Source organism: Diachasma alloeum, unplaced genomic scaffold (assembly GCF_001412515.2).
Source record: "Diachasma alloeum isolate Michigan unplaced genomic scaffold, Dall2.0 Dall_scaffold_00571, whole genome shotgun sequence".
NCBI lineage: Eukaryota > Metazoa > Arthropoda > Insecta > Hymenoptera > Braconidae > Diachasma > Diachasma alloeum.
Window position 1 is genome coordinate 419,128 of NW_021680703.1, and position 19,602 is coordinate 438,729.

At 33.8% G+C, this 19,602-nt stretch overlaps 1 protein-coding gene across 4 annotated transcripts in view; it reads right to left on the reverse strand.

The window, feature by feature from the left end:
• Positions 1-1,042: 1,042 nt before the first annotated feature.
• Positions 1,043-19,602, reverse strand: part of LOC107043417 (peroxidasin) — a 19,169-nt gene continuing 609 nt past the window's right edge. For 2 of the 4 annotated variants that reach the window (XM_015264919.1, XM_015264916.1), the window contains exons 2-9: positions 15,462-15,558; positions 10,582-10,725; positions 5,145-5,218; positions 4,829-4,975; positions 4,266-4,479; positions 2,685-2,862; positions 2,274-2,410; positions 1,043-1,190 (exon numbers count right to left, since the gene is read on the reverse strand). In XM_015264919.1, coding sequence (XP_015120405.1) covers positions 1,093-1,190; positions 2,274-2,410; positions 2,685-2,862; positions 4,266-4,479; positions 4,829-4,975; positions 5,145-5,218; positions 10,582-10,663 — 930 coding nt within the window. In that variant the 5' untranslated portion in view covers positions 10,664-10,725; positions 15,462-15,558 and the 3' untranslated portion in view covers positions 1,043-1,092. Of the gene's footprint in view, positions 1,191-2,273; positions 2,411-2,684; positions 2,863-4,265; positions 4,480-4,828; positions 4,976-5,144; positions 5,219-10,581; positions 10,726-15,461; positions 15,559-16,954; positions 17,017-17,081; positions 17,246-19,602 lie in introns of those variants that run through there. The other 2 variants (XM_015264918.1, XM_015264917.1) reach the window with 2 other exon arrangements.

Here is a 19,602-nt window from a genome sequence, read left to right on the forward strand (position 1 = left end):
TTTCATTGAAAATTCAAACAGGCTGTGAGATTTCCGTCCCACTTCCGCTGAAAACTCATGAATCTCCTTAAATTCTGAGTAAAACTTGACATTTCATAACCATTTTCCCCCTAAATCGGATTAAATGTCACCTTCATGAGAATTACTACCAGACTTGCCACGAAATTTCAAAAAATTTCTAATAGTATTTGTACAAAGATATACACTACTCAATAACATTCACCTGGTAAAACCGGAGCCTCATATGATTCTCTATAGAACGAATGTATTTACCCGAAAGACATATTAAATGTCTCACGAGAATAATTACTACTACGAAAATGATCATGGCCTCGTGGAAACTTTCTTTTTTGTCCACAAGTAAATTGATTCAACACGACAAGATCCCTGCAGGGAAACACATAATTCTTCTGCAGAACTAATGTTTTCTCTCAGTGGAGTAATGAATGCTGGGGTAATGAGAAATAGTATATTTCGATATCGGCGCGTAAAATTTCACTTTACGCGCAAGTTATAGAACTAAATAAATGATTCTTTTACGCATTTTTTTACTTTTACGCGTTTTCTTGAAAAAAAATTGTAAACAAATCGTATATTTTGATACGAGTGCGTAATAGTATATTCCGATACGAGAGCGTAAAAGTGTTTAGCGGTCGCCGAAAGCTTTTCCGACGAGTGTCAAAATCCATTTTTCATCACAGAAATGTGAAAAGTCGAATTTCACTTTACGCACAAGTGACGAAAAAGTGTTTTTGACCCGTGGGACTCCTAAAGGTCAAAGAACACTTTTCCGACGAGTGTCAAAATCCATTTTTCACCACAATGTGTAAAGTGGAATTTTGGGCACGGAATTTTGGAAACGCGATAAGAATTATCTTGAAGTTCTATTAGAATTCTATTAAAAAATTCCCTTTGTTGTTTGCATGTCATTTTTTAATGAGATATTTTGTAGAAAAAACTCAATAGATTTTTATTTTTCTATAGAAATTCTGGGGCATAAATTTTTCGTTGAATTTGATTTTGTATTTATATTTCCATACATGGAAATTCAGCACAGATAGCCATCCTCGATGGACGAATGACACTTCAAGGTCATCTCAAGAGTGTCAACAGTGTTAGCAAAATTACTCCCACAACGGTGGAGTTGGGATTGGAGCTGTCGCCATGTTGCATTGCAGCTGGATTTTCACCTAAAAAAAAGTTTTTCTCTATAATAGAGAACTTATCCGCATAAAACTATCGTTTCGACCGCAAAATTTGATGCAAAATTCGATGTAAAATTTACGGAAATGAAAAAAAGAAGAATGAGGATTTATCGCAACAGAAGTTTCATTTTCAAGTAACAGTGCATGACACGTACGAAAGAGTTGCACAGAAAACCCTAGCGAATTCAATAGAAAATTCTATTGGATTTCTGTTGAACTTCTATTGAAAATTCTATCAGCTTTGGCCAATTCCATTGATCAGTTCACCAGCTTTACTGCACGCTTTTATACGTAAAATGTCCATGAGACACTATCACGTCACGTTTTGAAATCTGTCAGGTCACAAAAATATGACGGTCATGTGACCGTCATGTGACGTCACGTTTTTTCATGTGATAATTTGGGTCACACAGTGTTTTTTAAAATCATTTTCAGTGTGTCATATATGAGTCACACTGTCGACTCATACATGATAATCAACTAGTTAGATGTAATGTGACCGTCATAAATTTTTTTGTTACAAAATCTTGTCGCAAACTTTCAATTCAAAATTTCAATTCAATTTTCAAATTTTCAAATTCAAGTGTTTAGTCAATAAACTCGCCACTGATTTTCCTTTTTTAAACTGAAATACGAGTGACACGTATGTTGACGCTTTGTGATTGTCCATCTGTGGAGGTAATCATGGGGAATTTTCGAATTTCGAACTAGTTGCCTCCACCTGGGGTGCCACTAATTAGATGGGATGTGACGGTCACGGGGTAAAACAGTCACGTTTGTGTCGTGTGACAATAAATTGTCATGGTTGGCCGTGTCACATGACCGTGTCACAGGACCATGTAACGAATCGCTAAAATATCATCTTACGACACAAGTTTTTCACTAGAATTGGCGCAAAGAAATGGAATTTTCAAAAAAAAATCATCTGGAACTCCAATAGAATTCCTCAGAAAAAGTGCTGTATTATTTTTCTTTTTTCTTTTTCTTTTTTTTTTATTCATCTTTATTTGTCAATTTTTTAAATTGTTTCACATCAGATTTTCCAAGTGATCATCTCCTCGTATTTACCATTTAATACGTGGACGGAAACAATAGTAGCGGCTACATCTGCCAAAGCGCAGCTGTAGTTTCCGCTGTCTTTCTTATTGGCATTTGCAATGTACAGCCGGGACGTAGCTCCCTCAGAGCCCATGTCAGTTTTAACGCTGCAACAGAAAAGTTGATCATGGCAGAGTGCCACGAGGAAGCATGATATTTGATAAACATCATTAAACACGAAAGAAACGATTCGCATTTTAATACGCAAGAGATGAAGCTCTTTTTATTTTCACCGGAAAATAAAAAGACACTGCAAACTCGAAATTTTGCCATACGTTCTTAATGCCGTATGCAACTCCTTCCTTTCAGGGCAGTTTACTCCATCGTTACGGTGTAAAAAGAAGTGAACATGGAATGGGAGCATGGAAGTAGTTATGTTACCTGATTCCACCTCGAATAGTGTCGTAATTGAGCATTCTAGCTCCGTGCCTCCAAGTGACGTAACCACTCGGATGAGGTACTTTACTCACTACACACTTCAGTTCTATTGTACTTCCCGCTTTATAAAATTTGTCAGATGCAGTTGCGCCGTGCTCATCAACTATTTCGACGCGTGGTACTGAAACGAATTAATGACATTTCAAAAGTGCACGTATGAAAAATTTTTATGGAAAATCCTACACTGAGAAAAAAATTACTTTTGCTAATGAATTCAGTATCGAAGCGGTAAAGTCGGTTTTTTTTCCGAAAATGAGTTATTGATGGAAAACGATTCTACATATTGTATTACATATCTCCTATGAACGATTTGAGTAAAAAAAATTAACTATTTTTTTTATCGTTATTTTACATCGCTTCGACCCGGTTATGATATACTGCGATGATGATCAAGACTTTAAATGGTTAGATCGCACCATTCTACTCGGCCGGGATTTGAACTCGGAACCTTTCGCATGTGAGGCAACGAACTTACCCACTGCGCCAAGCCACCGGGCATTAAAAAAAAAAAAAAAAAAAAAAAAAAAAAAATTAACTATATTTTTATTCAAGTGAAAAACGGGATAAGTCCTGAATTTCATCCTCAACTATCATCCTGCGAGTTGAGTCGACTCATTGCGATATGATAAAATTTTCGAGCGAAATAAGTCGACTTATATCTTCATTCTCCTTTCATGGATACTTTTTATATTAATTTTAGTGAAAGAGAGTTCAAGACGCCGTGTCCCTCTGGTGACAGTTTTTACCACCTCTTCCTGAAGGAGCTAGCCGCACGGAAAATTATATATGTGGAAAATATATAAATAAATCTATGATGGATATATGACACATATATTAAACATATAGAGGCGTATATTCTACATACAAGTGCTATACAGCATTTTTCGCCGATTTCTATCCACGTTGAAACACTTCTGTCTTTCGAATATCTTCCAGAGATTCTTCGGAAGCTTATGTAAAAGATTTTTTCGGTGACCCAAAAAGATTCTTCAGAAGACAAAATCGTTCAGAGAAAACTTCGAAAGATCTCTGGAACAATTTCTTTTTGAAAATATTCGGGAAATAATTTTTTTTTCTTCAGAAGACATTTTTTTTGAAAATCTTTGCGATCGCATCGTCAACATTTCAAGGATCACAAAATTGAGAGTCTAAAAACTTCGAGAAAAATCTTTTTGAACAGAAAAAAAAAAAAAAGTTTCAAAAATTTTCAGAAAAAAAAGTCTTCTGAATGCAAAAAAATATGTATTGTGTATACTGCTATTATACGATGGTATATGCAATATACAGGTCATTATACAATCGATATATATGCGGTATATTCATACGAATATTAAATTCGCATATATATAACATATATCGCCCTGATGTTGATCATATGAGAATTTATAGCCAATATACAACATTGCCATCCAATTTTAAAAAATTGTTAATTACTCAGTTTATAAGTATGAATGATGATTTTCTGCTTATTACTATCGCAGCCCTCCCTGAAAAACGCATTTCGAAATGTGATAGTCTACTCACCGGACACTATCAAGTGCACAGTCCTAGTCAATGGCGGATGAACGCTGACTTGACATTCATAAATACCGGCGTCGCGCTCAGTGGCTGATCGCAGTAGCAATCGCCAATCATTTGGCAATTGATAATCCAGTGAAAAGCGTGAATCACTAGAGTACGTGTGAATGCCGAAGGTCAATAGATGAAGCTCGTTTCCGCGTCTCCGCACCCATGAAATCTGGAGAATGAGGGTAATTTGGGATTTTGATATTCATCGGAATTAATGATTGGCAATTATTCTCGGATGATGTGTCTTGTACACAGCATTTTCTCTACTCATTGATTAATCTCTCAGTTATTTATTAATTAATTAACTTGGTAGATGCACCCAGGAATGCGGCGGGGGGCGGGGGAAATTGATTGATGCATACAAAGCGGATTAGACTATTTACATTATTCATTCATTTCAGATAGACCCAATCGGTTATTTCCCATTTCTGGGTCAGCGTTATAAGGATTAAATTAAAAATAGATGGGAATTTATGTGAATTTATAATATTGAGGAAGTGCAAATAAAATTGACTGACCGTTCGCTTCTGCAAATTTTCAACTCTGCAGTGGAGATGCACCTGTGCACCGAGTTGAACGGTAACATTACTTTCAGGATCCTCGAAAAAGGGTCGCGGCTCCAGAGTCGCATGATTTTCCGTCGCAGAAGTCTCTTCCTCGTAAGCCTATGAAATATTCAATGAGAATGACATTAACAAATGGCGGGTTTATACCTGAGATGCACATTCCTCTCACTCTCTCTCGAGTTGCGAATGTCCGCAGAGTCGTCGCGAAACTTTGAAATTGATTTTAAAACAAACATCTTGCTGCTGGGATGGTAGAGAGCGAACTCACCTCGGTGAAAGGTGAACTGAGCTCGTGCCAGAAAGATTTGGGTAGATTTTCCAGTCCTGGAAAGGGTTTCGATCCTGTGAAGGAGAACATCAGTGAATGTCAAAACATCGCGCATGAATGAACGGAGGATCATAATCATGAGGACAGGATATTTATTTAATGGAGTAAGTGAACGTATATTTGAGTTCATATCGAATCCTTTCGCAAACAAAAGAGAATTGAATACTATTCTATGAAACATGAATAGACGAATCATTGTCCAAGTCATTTAGGTCAGAGGAAAACAGAATAATTCTACTTTCTTAATATTGCGTTTACTAAGGTTTTCTTCGAAGAAAGTTGATTAGAATTAATAGCTGGAATTATGAGATTATCTCACACTTTTGACGTTAAGGATAGGAGAATCTGAATGCAATATAGTGCAAATGATGATCGATTTTTTCACTTTGAACAAATAATATTAATAGAAATAAAATTACAAACAAATGAAATAAAAATAAAATTAATTAATAATATTAATATTCCAAATGAAGTTTTAATTCTTAATTTGGTGCTGAACACACGAGATGACAATATTCTAAGCACGGAATTATATTGATGAGATGAATAACAGATTAATTAAATTACCCTGTGAACTAACTAAAAATTGATAACAGTGTGGGCAACAAACATTGAATTCCAGAAATTCACACTCTAAAGTGTGTTCTAGAAGGAATTGAATTGTAATTATGATTAAAATCTTATTCAGTGAGCATAGGAATTAGAACATTGGGCAAATCATTTATTGTAATACGAAAATTTAACAGCTGATGAATTGGGACATATTTTTGCTTTTTGTAACGAGAATCATCATAAACAATTAATCGGAAAAAGGATTCATTCACCCAAGAAACTCTCAAAATGTAAATACGACCATAGCATAAACACTCTGCTCTCTAACGCAATATTTCCTAAGAGCTTATCGTCTCTAATATTTTGTCTATAATGAATTCCTATTCTGAATATCTGGCGACGGAACGCCTCCTCTTTTCTTCATACCACTTCAATGGGTTTTTTCTTCAGACCACAACACACACATATATATTCATTGATTCCTCATAAATTTCATAGAACAACTCTGCGAATTTGAGTAAAAATTCATTAGAATTTCTATTGAACTTCTATTGAAAATTTTATTAGTTTCTGGCCGATTCCATTGAAGAATTCCGCAGCTTTACTGAGCGTTTTTTATAGAAAAATGTCCAATGGGAACTATATTATTTTTGAAACATCACTAGAATTTTATATCTATATAACTTTTTCTATGAGACGTTTTCCATAAGAATTCCTCAACACGAATTTTCCACGTTTTTTCGTCTCTTCTTTTTCTCTTTTCGTTAATGAAATCAAACGAAAAAACTCGATAAATTTAACCTAAATAAGTATAGTATAATTAAGTGTAGAAATAGCAAATTCGATGCATTTTTTCTATCAAACAATTTTCATTGAATATTTCTATTGAAGGAAAAAGGCGGAGATCAGCTGTGGAATTTTATTTATTTATTTACTTATTCATTCATTTATTCCTTTATTTATCTATTTATTTATAGAAAACCTAACAGTCGTGACCAACAACAGGGTTTAAACCTTTACATGATAGTCCCTTCAATTAAAAAAAAATTATATCATTTCAGCTACTAAGAGTATAAGAAGATGGCAAGTATCAGGTACAAAGTAATTGCCCATAATACAATAGTAATGTTAGTCACGATCAGCTCTGAGAGCTTTAATCGATCGTCCCCCCCACACGGAATAATTTATATTTTGAAAACTATATGGAATTGGCCCATATTATGTCTTTTTTTAAGGGCCGTCACTGAATTTAATAAAAATTGTCAACAGAATCGGCTGAAATCATCAATAAAAAGAAAGAATCGACTGAAAACTAATAGTTCCGTAGAAAACCAACAGAATTTTCTAGCGAGTTCACCAGGTTGTTCTTGGAAATTTTATCGTGCGTGATCACAAGCAAACTTCAGAAAGCAATCATATGTCGGTTCTAAACTTTGTGTTGTGATGATGTAGTTTATCTCGGATGGGAGATTGAGATCAGTCTCAAGTGTTTTTATTTTCATATGATATCAATTGAAGATCTTGAACGAGTATGGAGGAAATGTTTTTTACAGCTCTGTGAAATTTATAAACGCACAAATCTGCGTCATTGATATCTTTGAAGGGAATTATTCACAAAGTGTTGTATTTCCTCATCTGCGATGCTGCATTCGAGAAACGTTATATTCGAGAAACATTTTCTCCCTATTATATGTGAATTTTTATTGAGGTTCTTGGACTACGGAAATTACGAGGAAAGTTCTCATTAATTATGTAGTATTGACGGTTTCTTTTTTTTCAGTCAATTAGTCGTTGGGATTCTGGCATAAATGGGGAAACAGTTCAAAGGGGTAGTAGCCAAAGAAATGGTGCATTTTTTGAATCAAATAAAACTATTTATTTAACCCCCTTTGGGCAGATCTCCTGGGCGCTCCCTTTTTATGACCCCATCTCCATTTCTGCATTTACCTTGCATTAGAAAAGCAAACGCATTTCTCTGATATCCTCTTCTGAACAGATCTATACCCACAGGATTGGGATTTGTGAGATCCCATTTAAGGAAAAATTTATTCAAACGAGAAACGTAAAAAGTCTGAAAAAATTGGACTCGTAAAAATCTTTGAATTTATTATCAAAAATCGAATTGTCTTTTCACGTAAAGATTGCATACTCCAGATTGAGGAATGACCGATGTGGATTTCTCCAAACAACGATTTCATTCGTAACAAATAAAGTCGTTCATTTGCATACGAAAAATTTTAATAGAAAAACCTAGAGAATTCGCTAGACAAATATTGAAATATTATTGGGAATATTTCGTTTATACGTAATTGAATGCATTCGAAACATCACATTTAAAGGAATTACTAGAAAGCTGACTTTCCGGGAAATTCGTGAAAAATTCGAAATTTCTAAAAATTATCCTAATAATCAAATTAACCGAGACAGTTATTGCAACTATCTTCTAACTTCGATATAGTCGCATAGAAACAAACAGATTACGCTATGATTGAATTCACTTCAAGCGCAATATCCAGAGATATCTGCGGAATTTTGATTTTCGAAAAATACGAAATTTTGGAAAATTTTCACAGAAATCAAAATAACGATTATTACTATCGCTTTCATCTTCGAACTCGGTCAAAAGGACATTCCAACGAATTTTTCAAGCCGTAATTCAATGAATTCAGAACATTTTTTTAGATATCGTATTCCAACTGAATTTTGAAAAATTCGAAAATTAAAAAAATGAATCAATGAAACAATTAAATTTTAATTACCAGCGATTTATAGGGCTTCGCAATACCTACATTTAAGAAAAAAATGATTCAATTCCGTCTATTCATTAGCGAGAATTGAAGAAAAAGTTTGTTACATACACACATTCATACGAGTGTACACAGAGAGAAATTTTTTTTTTTAATTCTAGTACTAGCACGGGGAAAGAGGCGCAAAGTGACAGGCGGGAAAAAATTTCAGTGCCGGCACTAAAAATTTTATTGGGGAAAACGTGAGTTTTTCCCCGTATTTCTGTGAAAATTTCACAGAAATCCCCAGAAATTTTACAAAAAAAAACAAGAAATTTCACCTTAACAGCACTAGAATTTTTCACAGCCGGTGGATTGTAATTTTTCCAGTACTCGTTCTACAATTTTTATATAAAATTCCTCTCCGTGTACGGACACCGTCTAAAAATGGATTTTCGGACTTTTAGGATCAAATGGGTCGATACAACACAAAAAATCGAAAACATAAATTTGAACGATTACAATGCTTCCATTCGCAAGGAAAAAATGTTCATTCGATACGAAACCGAATGAAAACCGAAATAAAAAATAAGTTCAACTTCAAGTAAAAGCATCATTGCGAGTTATTTTTCCATTCGTCTTTTTTCCTTGAAGGAGCCTGAAGTCAAACACATTCGCTTTTTCTGTTCATTGAAGGAATGGCTCCCTTCAATAGAGAACCTTGCTTCTGATACATTTCTGTATTTCTGTATTTCCTTCGGTCAAGACGACAGAACACTCCACAGTAGATCTTACCCCCGACAATACTTGTCTTGCAAGTAACCTCCGCTAGAAAGTAATTGACCTGTGTACACACAGTGGCCATCGTATTATCCTAAGGGGATGAGTGTTTAACCATGCTAAGCCGCGGTCGCCAGCCACGAGATTGAATCTCTTTAGATGGGAAGCAAGCGCATTCAACGATAAAGTATCCGATTTTACGATGTTTATGTAAAGTACCGGGTGCGATACGCCGAGGGAAAAACAGCAGAGTTCTCAAACAAATCTTATTTGTGTCAAAAAAATCGTTTTTAAAAATTCTTTTTTGTTTCAATTTTTTTTCATTAAAAATGTTTAAAAAGATTTTTCTGTGCGAAACGTGCGCCGAGCGTGAACATTTTTATTCCAACAATAGATTTAATCTTTAAACAAAAAATTTAGTACTAATTTCAAAAAACTAATTTGTTATTGTTATTGTACACATTTTTTCAGAAATTTTGAAAAAATACCTTTGTAGCTCAAAAATTGGAGGCCCTGAAATATTTTTAACATTTTAAGCATCTACAGGGCAAACGAACAATAAACAATTAATTTTTTACACTAATTATTGGTTTTGTCATAGTAGTCTTCCTTTAAGGGGTAACAGATTGCCCTTAATTTTCCAAATGTTTTACAAATTTCCTGCAGAAAGTCGATAGTTTAATAAAATCAGAGCACATTAATCTCCAGGAGTCGATGATGAAGATCAATATGCTTTGGATACCAAAAATATTAATAACTTTGCGCCCGAAATTTGTTTTGAAATTTCAGGGAAACGGTGGCCTTCTATGCCAAAAACAGTCCAGAACCTCCAATTTTTGAGCTACGAAGGATTATTTTTTTTCAAAATTTTCGGAAAAATATGTGGAATAACAATTACGGGCTAGTTTTTTTTATTCGCTTCATACATAGTGAATTGAAATAGTGAATTTTTTTAGATAAAAAAAACCGAAATCAGCTGTGTAGGAGTCGAATTCCAAAAAACTGGCTCGTAATTGTTGTTCCACACATTTTTCCCAAAATTATAAAAAAAAACTTTTGTAGCTCAAAAATTGGAGGCCCTGGACTGTTTTTAGCATTTTAAGCGTTTTCGGGCAAACGAACAATAAAAAAAATTTTTTTTGCACTAATTATTCGTTTTTAGATCTGTATAATCGATCCTCAACGTATGAAAAGTCTCACTCCAATAACCCATGACTTTTAAAACTCATAGTGGTCTCCCTTTAAGAAAAGAAAAAATATCGTAAACAGGAACTGTGATGAGTCTTCATCATTTTCATGTGTTACGGCTAATCACTGACCTGCTGCAACTGTGGCTATTCCAGTATGAACGACATTCACCACAAATATGGCCAAAATGGCTGAAATTATTCGCAGCTCCATGACCAATGTTCAACTCATGTCGATTGCGTGAAGTCGTTGTGAATTCTCAGGATCTCATGGGCCTGAAATCAGTGACATGTTCTTGGTCAACGTCTCGAAACGGCAAGCGACGGTCCCCAGAGACCAATTTCATTAAAAATTCGGCTGAATCAAAAATCCAAAAAACTCAGGATCCCCTTTCTAAATTCAAAAACCTCAGAAAACCAAAATTGCAACGAATGTTGTTCACCCGATGTTTTAAACCAGGTTTTCATTTATCAAAAAACAGCCCTCATTTGCAACATTTACATATCCTGATGAAACAAACCTAGAATTAACTCTGGGTTAACTCTGCATTCATGGAAATTTCCCAGAGTTTCTCTCTTCCTTCGTTGGGTTTTTTCTGTAAACCCAGAGTTGACCCAGAGTTAACTCTGCGTTTGATCTATCAGGGATAGCTTAGACAACTAGTACTAAAAAACGTTTTTTAGAATAGATATGAGGCGAACCAGGATAATTCTCTACATTAGTTTACAACAGAAATTTACGGATAAAATTGGATAGTCCACACAGAGAGAAATTTTTTAGAAACATTGCTGTGCTAGCACGGGAAAAGCGCAAAGTGACGGCAGGAAAAAATTCCAGTGCCGGCACTAGAAATTTTATTAGGGAAAACGTGAATTTTTCCCCGTATTTCCGTGAAAATTACACAGAAATTTTACCAGAAATACCAAGAAATTTTACCTTAGTAGCACTAGAATTTTTCACAGCCGGTGGATTCTGATTTTTTCTAGTACTCGTACTAGGATTTTTCTAGAAAATTTCTCTCCGTGCAGACCAGGATTCCCATTAATTTATGGAAGCCATTTAGCAAAAAAAACAAAATTTCCGAAAAAATGCACTTATCCTAGTTTACCAATTCACGACATAATTACAGTATCTGAATCTTGTTTCGAAGATTTGTTTATCCTAATATTTATTTTTCAAGGAAAGTTACCATTGAAATGCCACATCGTTCCAAACTTGAAAATTATTTTTAAAATGTATTCCACCCTTCAAAGCTGTAATGAGAACGAAATCTCCGTCCGAATGCAAGAAAATAATTCTGTAAACTTATGGCACTTTTGCTGATGAAAATTGAGACACTTCAGAATGTGAACATTACAAGTGTCACTAATTGGAACGACTCCGTTTTTTTCCAATGGAATATTAAAATTCGTATTATTTTTAATGACGTTGGCTTGTAACTAGAGCATGTGCACTAAGAAAAAAAAATTCTAGTATCTGAAACATATTTTCTTGAGACAAGTAATTTTTCTTCAATTGTTTAATTCTCCCAGACACCTCAACTCACGTGGCCCGAGAAAGGTCTCATGCTGTAACTAATTCTTGTACTCAAGTATCATTTTGTCGCAAATGAACTCACTCAAGTCACGTAGAAGAATTGTCAATCTTCAAGTATTTATGGTTTTCATAATTTTTTTGTCATGCAGTTCCAATATTTCGATACGTAATATATTCATGATACAATGCGCAACGTTAGTGATAAATGAGAATCCATTTGAGTTTCGTGAACCGCAAACATTCTGAGATTTGAACCATTGAAAATAATTTACTTCTCTCAAGTAAATATGATACGTATTAGGAAATTTTTCTCTCAGTGTGAGCTTGTTTCAAATATTTCTCTACAGGAATATCCCCCTTTGCAATGAAGGGAAGCAACCAATCGTTAAAAGCTTGAAAATGATTTTGAAAAGCTATCACACATGAGACAAATTAATCGAAAAACCGAGAGCTTTTTCTAAGACATTTTTTCGAATTTTATTGAAACTCTCTTGAAGTTTTATTAGAATTTTATTCGAAACTCTATTTGTTTTTGCCCTATTTCTATATGAGATTATAAAACTTTGCCGTGTCGTTTCTAAAATCATCATCCATAGACATTTTCCTATAACGTTGCATAATGTTTAACAGAATTGCCGCAAAAGAAATTGAATCTTTCAGTAGAATTCTAGTAGAACTCCAAGAGAATTTATAAATTCAATAGAATTTTCTAGAGAATGCGCTAGGTGTTTGCGTTTAATTTTTTCTCACTTCAAAGCTGTAATAAGGATCAGCTCCCCCTTCGAATGCTAAAAAATGTTAATTACGTAAATTTATGACACTTGTGCTCCTAGAAGTTGATAATCCTCAGAAAATAAACTTCACAAATGTGATTAATTGATGCCATTTCGTTATGTTTAAAGCAATATAGTGATTCCGGTGGTAGATATTTTCCCCGGACAGAATTTTCCGGACATGAATTCCCTGCACACACAAATTTAAGTGACGGTATCGTAATTTTTCACAGGAGATTTAGGTAAAAATTACGGAAGGCTCTGGAAAAATTCCATGATTTTAAGTAACAATTACGTGACAGTTCCGTAAAATTTCCTATAACCACATTTCGCTCCGGAATTACGGAAAAGATACGTATATTATATTGAATATTTCTCTCCGTGCAATTTCCCCGGAAAGAAATTCCCCGGACACAATTTCCTTTTTGAATATATGGACAGAGGAAAAACATAAAAAAATTGTCACCCAGCAGTTTTGCAAGAAAGTCACAGTCTTTAATAAACAATAAGAATTCACACTTAATAACATGCCTCAAACCAATAACCATTGACTCAAACTAATTGCTTAATTATATGAATCCAAATGCTTGCTTGCTTTAATCCTGCTTGTTACTTTTAATCCTGTTTTCTTGCAACTAGAGCACGTGAAGCTCATTCCAATGATTTCCCTACATGAATATCCCCTTCTCCCACAAAAGGTTCTATTGAAATCGGGAAAAATTGGTTGTTACCGGGAACGAACCGAATCGAAAACTCAAGAATTCTCCTGAAAAACACCCCATTCTACTGTTTGCATGCCTAACGAGGTTCGATACACTTGAGAAGTGGTGGAAAGCCCGGGTCAAATCGGAACGCGCTACTGTATCATTTCCAGATACTCGGAATACATCGTATCTACAGCGGTTTGCACACGATTCTCTGTGTACATTTCGTAATGGGCACATGTGCAAACAGATAACAATTCAAACTGCGGTATTGAATGATTAGAAGCATGATATTTGGGTGCAGTTGAAACAGTGCATCAACTAATTTTACGGGGAGGCTGTTGGGAAATTTGAAAGTTGCAGGGGATTGTCCCTTCCATGCTGATGATTTAAAACCCATTTTTTAACTAGGGGGCTGCGCCCTCTGCTCGCTCCGCTCGCCAACCCTGATATGAGCCGCGTATGACCCCCATACAACCCCCATATGATCCCCATCGTTATTCTGACCCTTGTGACCCTTATTCTGACCCTTGTGACGCTTAGTTACTGATCCCCATGACCCTTAACCTTGTGACCCTTTTTTGTGACCTTATTTTGACCCTCGTGTCCACTATTCTGACCTTCATGAGCCTTATTCTGACCCCCATGACCCTTATCTTCACCCTTATGACCCTTAGTTTCTGACCCTCATCACCCTTAACCTTGTGACCTTCTTCTGACCTTATTTTCACCCTCATGACCCTTACTCTGACCCTCACAACCCTTATTCCGGCCTCCATGAACCTTATTTTGACCCTGATGACCCTTAGTTTCTCACCCCCATCACCCTTAACCTTGTGACCCTTTTTCTGACTTTATTTTGACCCTCGCGAGCCTTATTCTGACCCTCATGACCCTTATTCTGACAACCATGATCCTTTTTTGACCCTCGCAACCCTTATTTTGACCCTTAGTTTCTGACCCCCATCACACTTAACCTTGTGATCCTTTTTCTGACTTTATTTTGACCCTCATACCCCTTTTTCTGACTCTCATGACCCGTGTTCTGACCCTCATGACCCTAAATTTTAGAGTCTTCATTTCGAGTACCAAATTTTTATCACCAGAAGTCGATTTGGATATTTATAATATAGAGAGAAATGATAAAAAATCGAGTTTTAATTTCTTTCATTGACAGCGTGTGCCTGTACAGATATAAAATCTTCAAAATAGTCCTCTCAGCAGGATTTTTAATCCATTGACTTCAATTGTGGTGACCATATACATAATGTAGTGATGAAACACAATATACGAGCTTTTTTGAAAATTCCAATTTTTCGGTGGAACAAATTGAAAGATGATTTTTCTCATTTATTGAGTATCAAAAATAAGTATCAAAGGCATCTGTAGGATAGAGACAACCCTCTGCAGCTTTCGAATTTCGCCGCGGTCTCCCCTTAACGAATAACAACAGGATGACAAAAAAAATTGAATGCCTCAAATTATGATATTTTTAGGTGAGAAAATTTTAAAATCTCAGGGAATTATGAATTATAAATTCCAACGAATAGCAAAATTTCGTAAATAACAAACTTTTGCATAAAAATATAACTGGAAATATGTGATCAATCAATATCAAAATGAATTCAAACAATCCGTGTGTGGAAAAACGCAAATAATTATATTTTTATACCTAAAAAGTAAAAAACGTCGGGGAATTAAAATTGTAATGGAACATCTGTAATTGAAACCATTCCCTCATTTTTCGTTCAAAATCGAGATCTCCATTATTTATATCTGAAGCTTCTTTCAAAAGTCAATTCAGAGGTTCATCTATAGCTGTAAACATAACAACATTATTTTCACAAACATGTTTGTCGTTAAAAAATTTTTTATTGAATCATAAAATTGTCGCGAATTTCATGACATTCGCCTGAATTATTTTATAAATCTGTTTGTAAAATGATATATTATTCAACAGTCTGCAAGCATTAACACTGGTAAATTTAATGTACCCACCGGTGTTAATACTGATATTTCCGCAGCATACAAACTGCAGAATTAGATGAATGTTCACTTGAATTTTATCAGTCGACACCCCTCGTCACTTCGTCCTCTAGAATATTCAAATAGGAGCATCAAATTACCAGACTTTGTTCCAGTGCCTCCACAATGTCATAGCAAAAAACCAAAAATGTTATTTAACGGGAAACCGCCCTGCAATTTTAAAATCGCAGGGGCCTTTGACTATCGTGCTAACGAGTTTACCACTTCAATTTTAATGTTAAAAATATGGAAAAATTTGATTTTCATTTCTTTTGTTCATGGAATTTTCAGTAGTGCCCTCATGACGCTGTTCTCAATCGAGTGATTTGAATTTTGGTAGACAGATGCAAACTATATACATTATAAATAAATAGAACTAAAGAAGTCTTTTTGAAAATTTCAATTTTTTTGAGTTTTTGAATTTCTTTTTTAATTTCCACTGGTGAAAAATCTGAACAACTGTTTAAACTGAAGTACTTAGTGAGTCATTGAAATATTATTGTTTAAATATTCTCATTATTAATTTTTGTTATTATATTTCTGAATCAATGATTCCAAAAAGCAGAAGAAAAATCCCACATTAAAAAAATATGTACATAAATATAAGTAAATAAGGCTTTTTGAAAATCTCCATTTTTTGTGTTTAAAAATTTTATTTTCTGAATATTGCTACAGGTGAAAAATCTAAAAAATGTTTAAATTGAAGTTTTTAGTGAATCATCGATGAAGTATGAAATTTTCAAGATTTTTATCATCGTTTTTCTCATTATACTCTGAATAAATGATTCAAAAAATCGGAAAAAACCCTACAGATACGAAATATTAGCACAAACATGACTAAATAAGGCATTAAAAAAATTTCCTTCTTCATTTGATTTATTATTTATGATGTGCTTGAATATGACTAATTCTCAAATTCTGTATCTCACCCAATTTTGAAAAAAAAAATCCCAAAACTCCAAAAAATCTCATTTACTTGTATTAGTCTACATCTCATGAATGTGTGAACCAAAATTAGAGTCAATCTGTTAAAACTTGCGTCATGAGGACACTTTAAATGATTTTAACCCCCTACAGCCTCTTTCTAATAAAAAAAATCAAAACCCAATTCCTTCTTATTTTTTTATATTAAAACGGAAGTAGCAAACTCATCAGCCCGATAGATAAAAGCAAAAATCCGGCGCAATCCTCCCTTGTAATTATTTTTCATAATTAAAGTGAAGCAAAATTAAGAATCCCCCGGGGGCGTACAAGTTTATTCAGACTTGCTACCCCATTTCTGAAATAAATAACGAGAATAAGAATTAATACACTCTATATGGCCACCCCACCGCGAGTTAATGAAGTTTAATTTTCCCCCAAATTGACATCACTCTCATCGCTCTCCCAATATGTTGTCCCATTTTTACAATTATTCATGGTTTTTCCGCTCATAACTATAATCTCCCCAAATGGACCTGACTTACCAAACTGACAACGGACTAATCAAATTGAATGTCCTCGCCATCCCGAAATATCTCGAAGTAATCTAACGTTCGCGGAAAAATATAAAATTATTCTTTACTGCCGGAACATAGTGAGCGAGGACCATACCTGCCACACTCAAAATTTACTGTTGAACATCGTGAAGATTGTGAGACGGTATAATATAATGTGGTAGAATAAAAGTAGAACTTCATTTGGTGCGAGTGAAAATTCGTTTAAGGATATCCAAGTATCTTTTACAGTTTGGCAGAGAACACTTCAATATTTAAATTGAAGTGCTTAGTGAATCATTGAAGTATTTTTTTTTAGATTTCTTTTCATCATTTTTCTCATTATATTCGGAATAAATAGCCCGGGACATTTGCAAAAAAATCCTGCACATGCGAAATATATGCGTAAATGTAATTAACTAATGCTTTTTGAAAATTTCAATTTTTTTTTAAGACTACAGATGGGGAATCTGAAAAAATTGTGTGAATTAAAGGGAGTCAGATTAAGGAATCGTTGAGGTGTGATTTTTTTTCCATTTCTTTTCGTCATTTTGCTCATTTTATTATGGACAAATGATTATACGAATCCGAACAAATGGTTTTTATAGTGAAAAATAGATTGTTTATAAATTATTTATAAAAAAGGCTGGTGATTTTTCAAAATTGCAATTTTTAAATTATTTCGTTAATTTTCCGCCAAAAGTAAATTTTCAATTTTTTTTTCTACATTTTTAAAATGTCTTTAAAATTGTTTCAAACGATTTAATATCAAGATTGGAATTCAGACCTGCAAAATTTAAATAATAAATTTATTGTAAAATGTCCGGACACTTAGGGTCAAATAGGGCGCAAATGAAATCAAAAGCTCTGCTTCTGTTACTGTTTTCTACTGGAGAAAAAGTAACCAAAGTAGTTGAATATCACTATAAATTAAATTCCGACCTTAAAATCAACTATTTTAAATAATTAAATTCCTCAATCTAATTGCGTGAGAAAATTGTGAAAAAAATCGTGAGTATTCGGTGTCATTCAAATTAAATTTTGCACAGAATGAATAATTCTTTAAACATTAATTATTTATAAACAAATAATTGAAATTGTTTAAACTTTCGGAAACCTAATTTTTTTATTCATGAAGTCGATTTCTGCGAAAATTCGAAATATAAATAAATTTGTTACGATTCCGAACAAATGATTTTTATGTCGCAAAATTAATTTTTTATTATTTTCTTTACAAAAAATGCTCGTAATTTTCAAAAATTTCAATATTTAAATTATTTCATCGATCTACTTCCAAAAATAGACTTTCTAATTTTTTTCCAGATTTTTAAAATGTTTTCCAACGGTTCAATATCGAGATTCAAATTCAAACCTGTAAAGTTTAAACAATAAATTACTGTAAAATCTATAAATTCAAACATTTTTAATCATGAAATTCATCAATCAAATTGCGTGAGAAATTTAACAAAAATCATGAATATTTAACGTCATTCATTTTGCACAGAATGAATAATTCTTTAAACATGAATTATTTATAAACAAATAATTGAATTTGTTTAAACTTTCGGAAACCTAATTTTTTTATTCATGAAGTCGATTTTTTCTGGGAAAATTCGAAATATAAATAAATTTGTTACGATTCCGAACAAATAATTTTTGTGTTGGAAAATTGATTGTTGACAAATTATTTACAAAAAATGCTCGTAATTTTAAAAAATTGCATTTTTTAAATTATTTCACCAATCTTTCTCCAAAAGTAGACTTTCTAATTTTCTTCCAGATTGTTAAATGTTTTCCAACGGTTCAATATCGAGATTCAAATTCAGACCTGCAAAGTTTAAACAATAAAATCATTGTAAAATGTCCGGAAACTTGGGGTCAAATATAAATTACTACAAAATCTATAAATTCAACGATTTTCAATCATGAAATTTATCAATCAAATTGCGTTCGAAAATCATGAATCTCTAACGTCACTCAAATTACATTTTGCACAGAATGAATAATTTTCTAAACATTCATTATCTATAAATAAATAATCAAAATTGTTTAAACTTTCGAAAATCTTAATTTTTCAGGAATGAAATCGATTTCCGTTAAAATTCTGAATACGAATAAACTCGTTACGATTCCGAACAACTGATTTTTATGATGTAAAATTCAGTAGTGAAGCGGTAAACCGGTTTAAGTCGATTTAGACTATTGGTCAGTTTTTAATGAATATCTCGGAACCTAAGGGAGATAGAAAATGTTTTATAATAACTTTTTTTGTAAAGCAAATTAAGCGCTACAAAAAGGTGATGATAAAAATTCCGCTACCTCTCTTAGATTCAGAAATATCCCTCGAAAACTCAGCGAAGAGCTAAGTCGACTTAAACTGGTTTACCGCTTCGCTACTGAATTGATTGTTTATAATTCATTCATAAAACCCCTCGTAATTTATAAAATCACAATTCTTAAATTATTTCCCCAATCTTCCTCCAAAAGTATGAACGCATTTGCCTGTTGAAAAAACTGCCAAGTACTCGTGACGCCCAAGCCAAATCAAATTTTAAATTTGTTGTCGATATGGTCCTCAACCCCACATCGTCCTGTTAAATTCCGCGAGCATTCCCCCCCCCCCCCCCCCACAAAAAAAA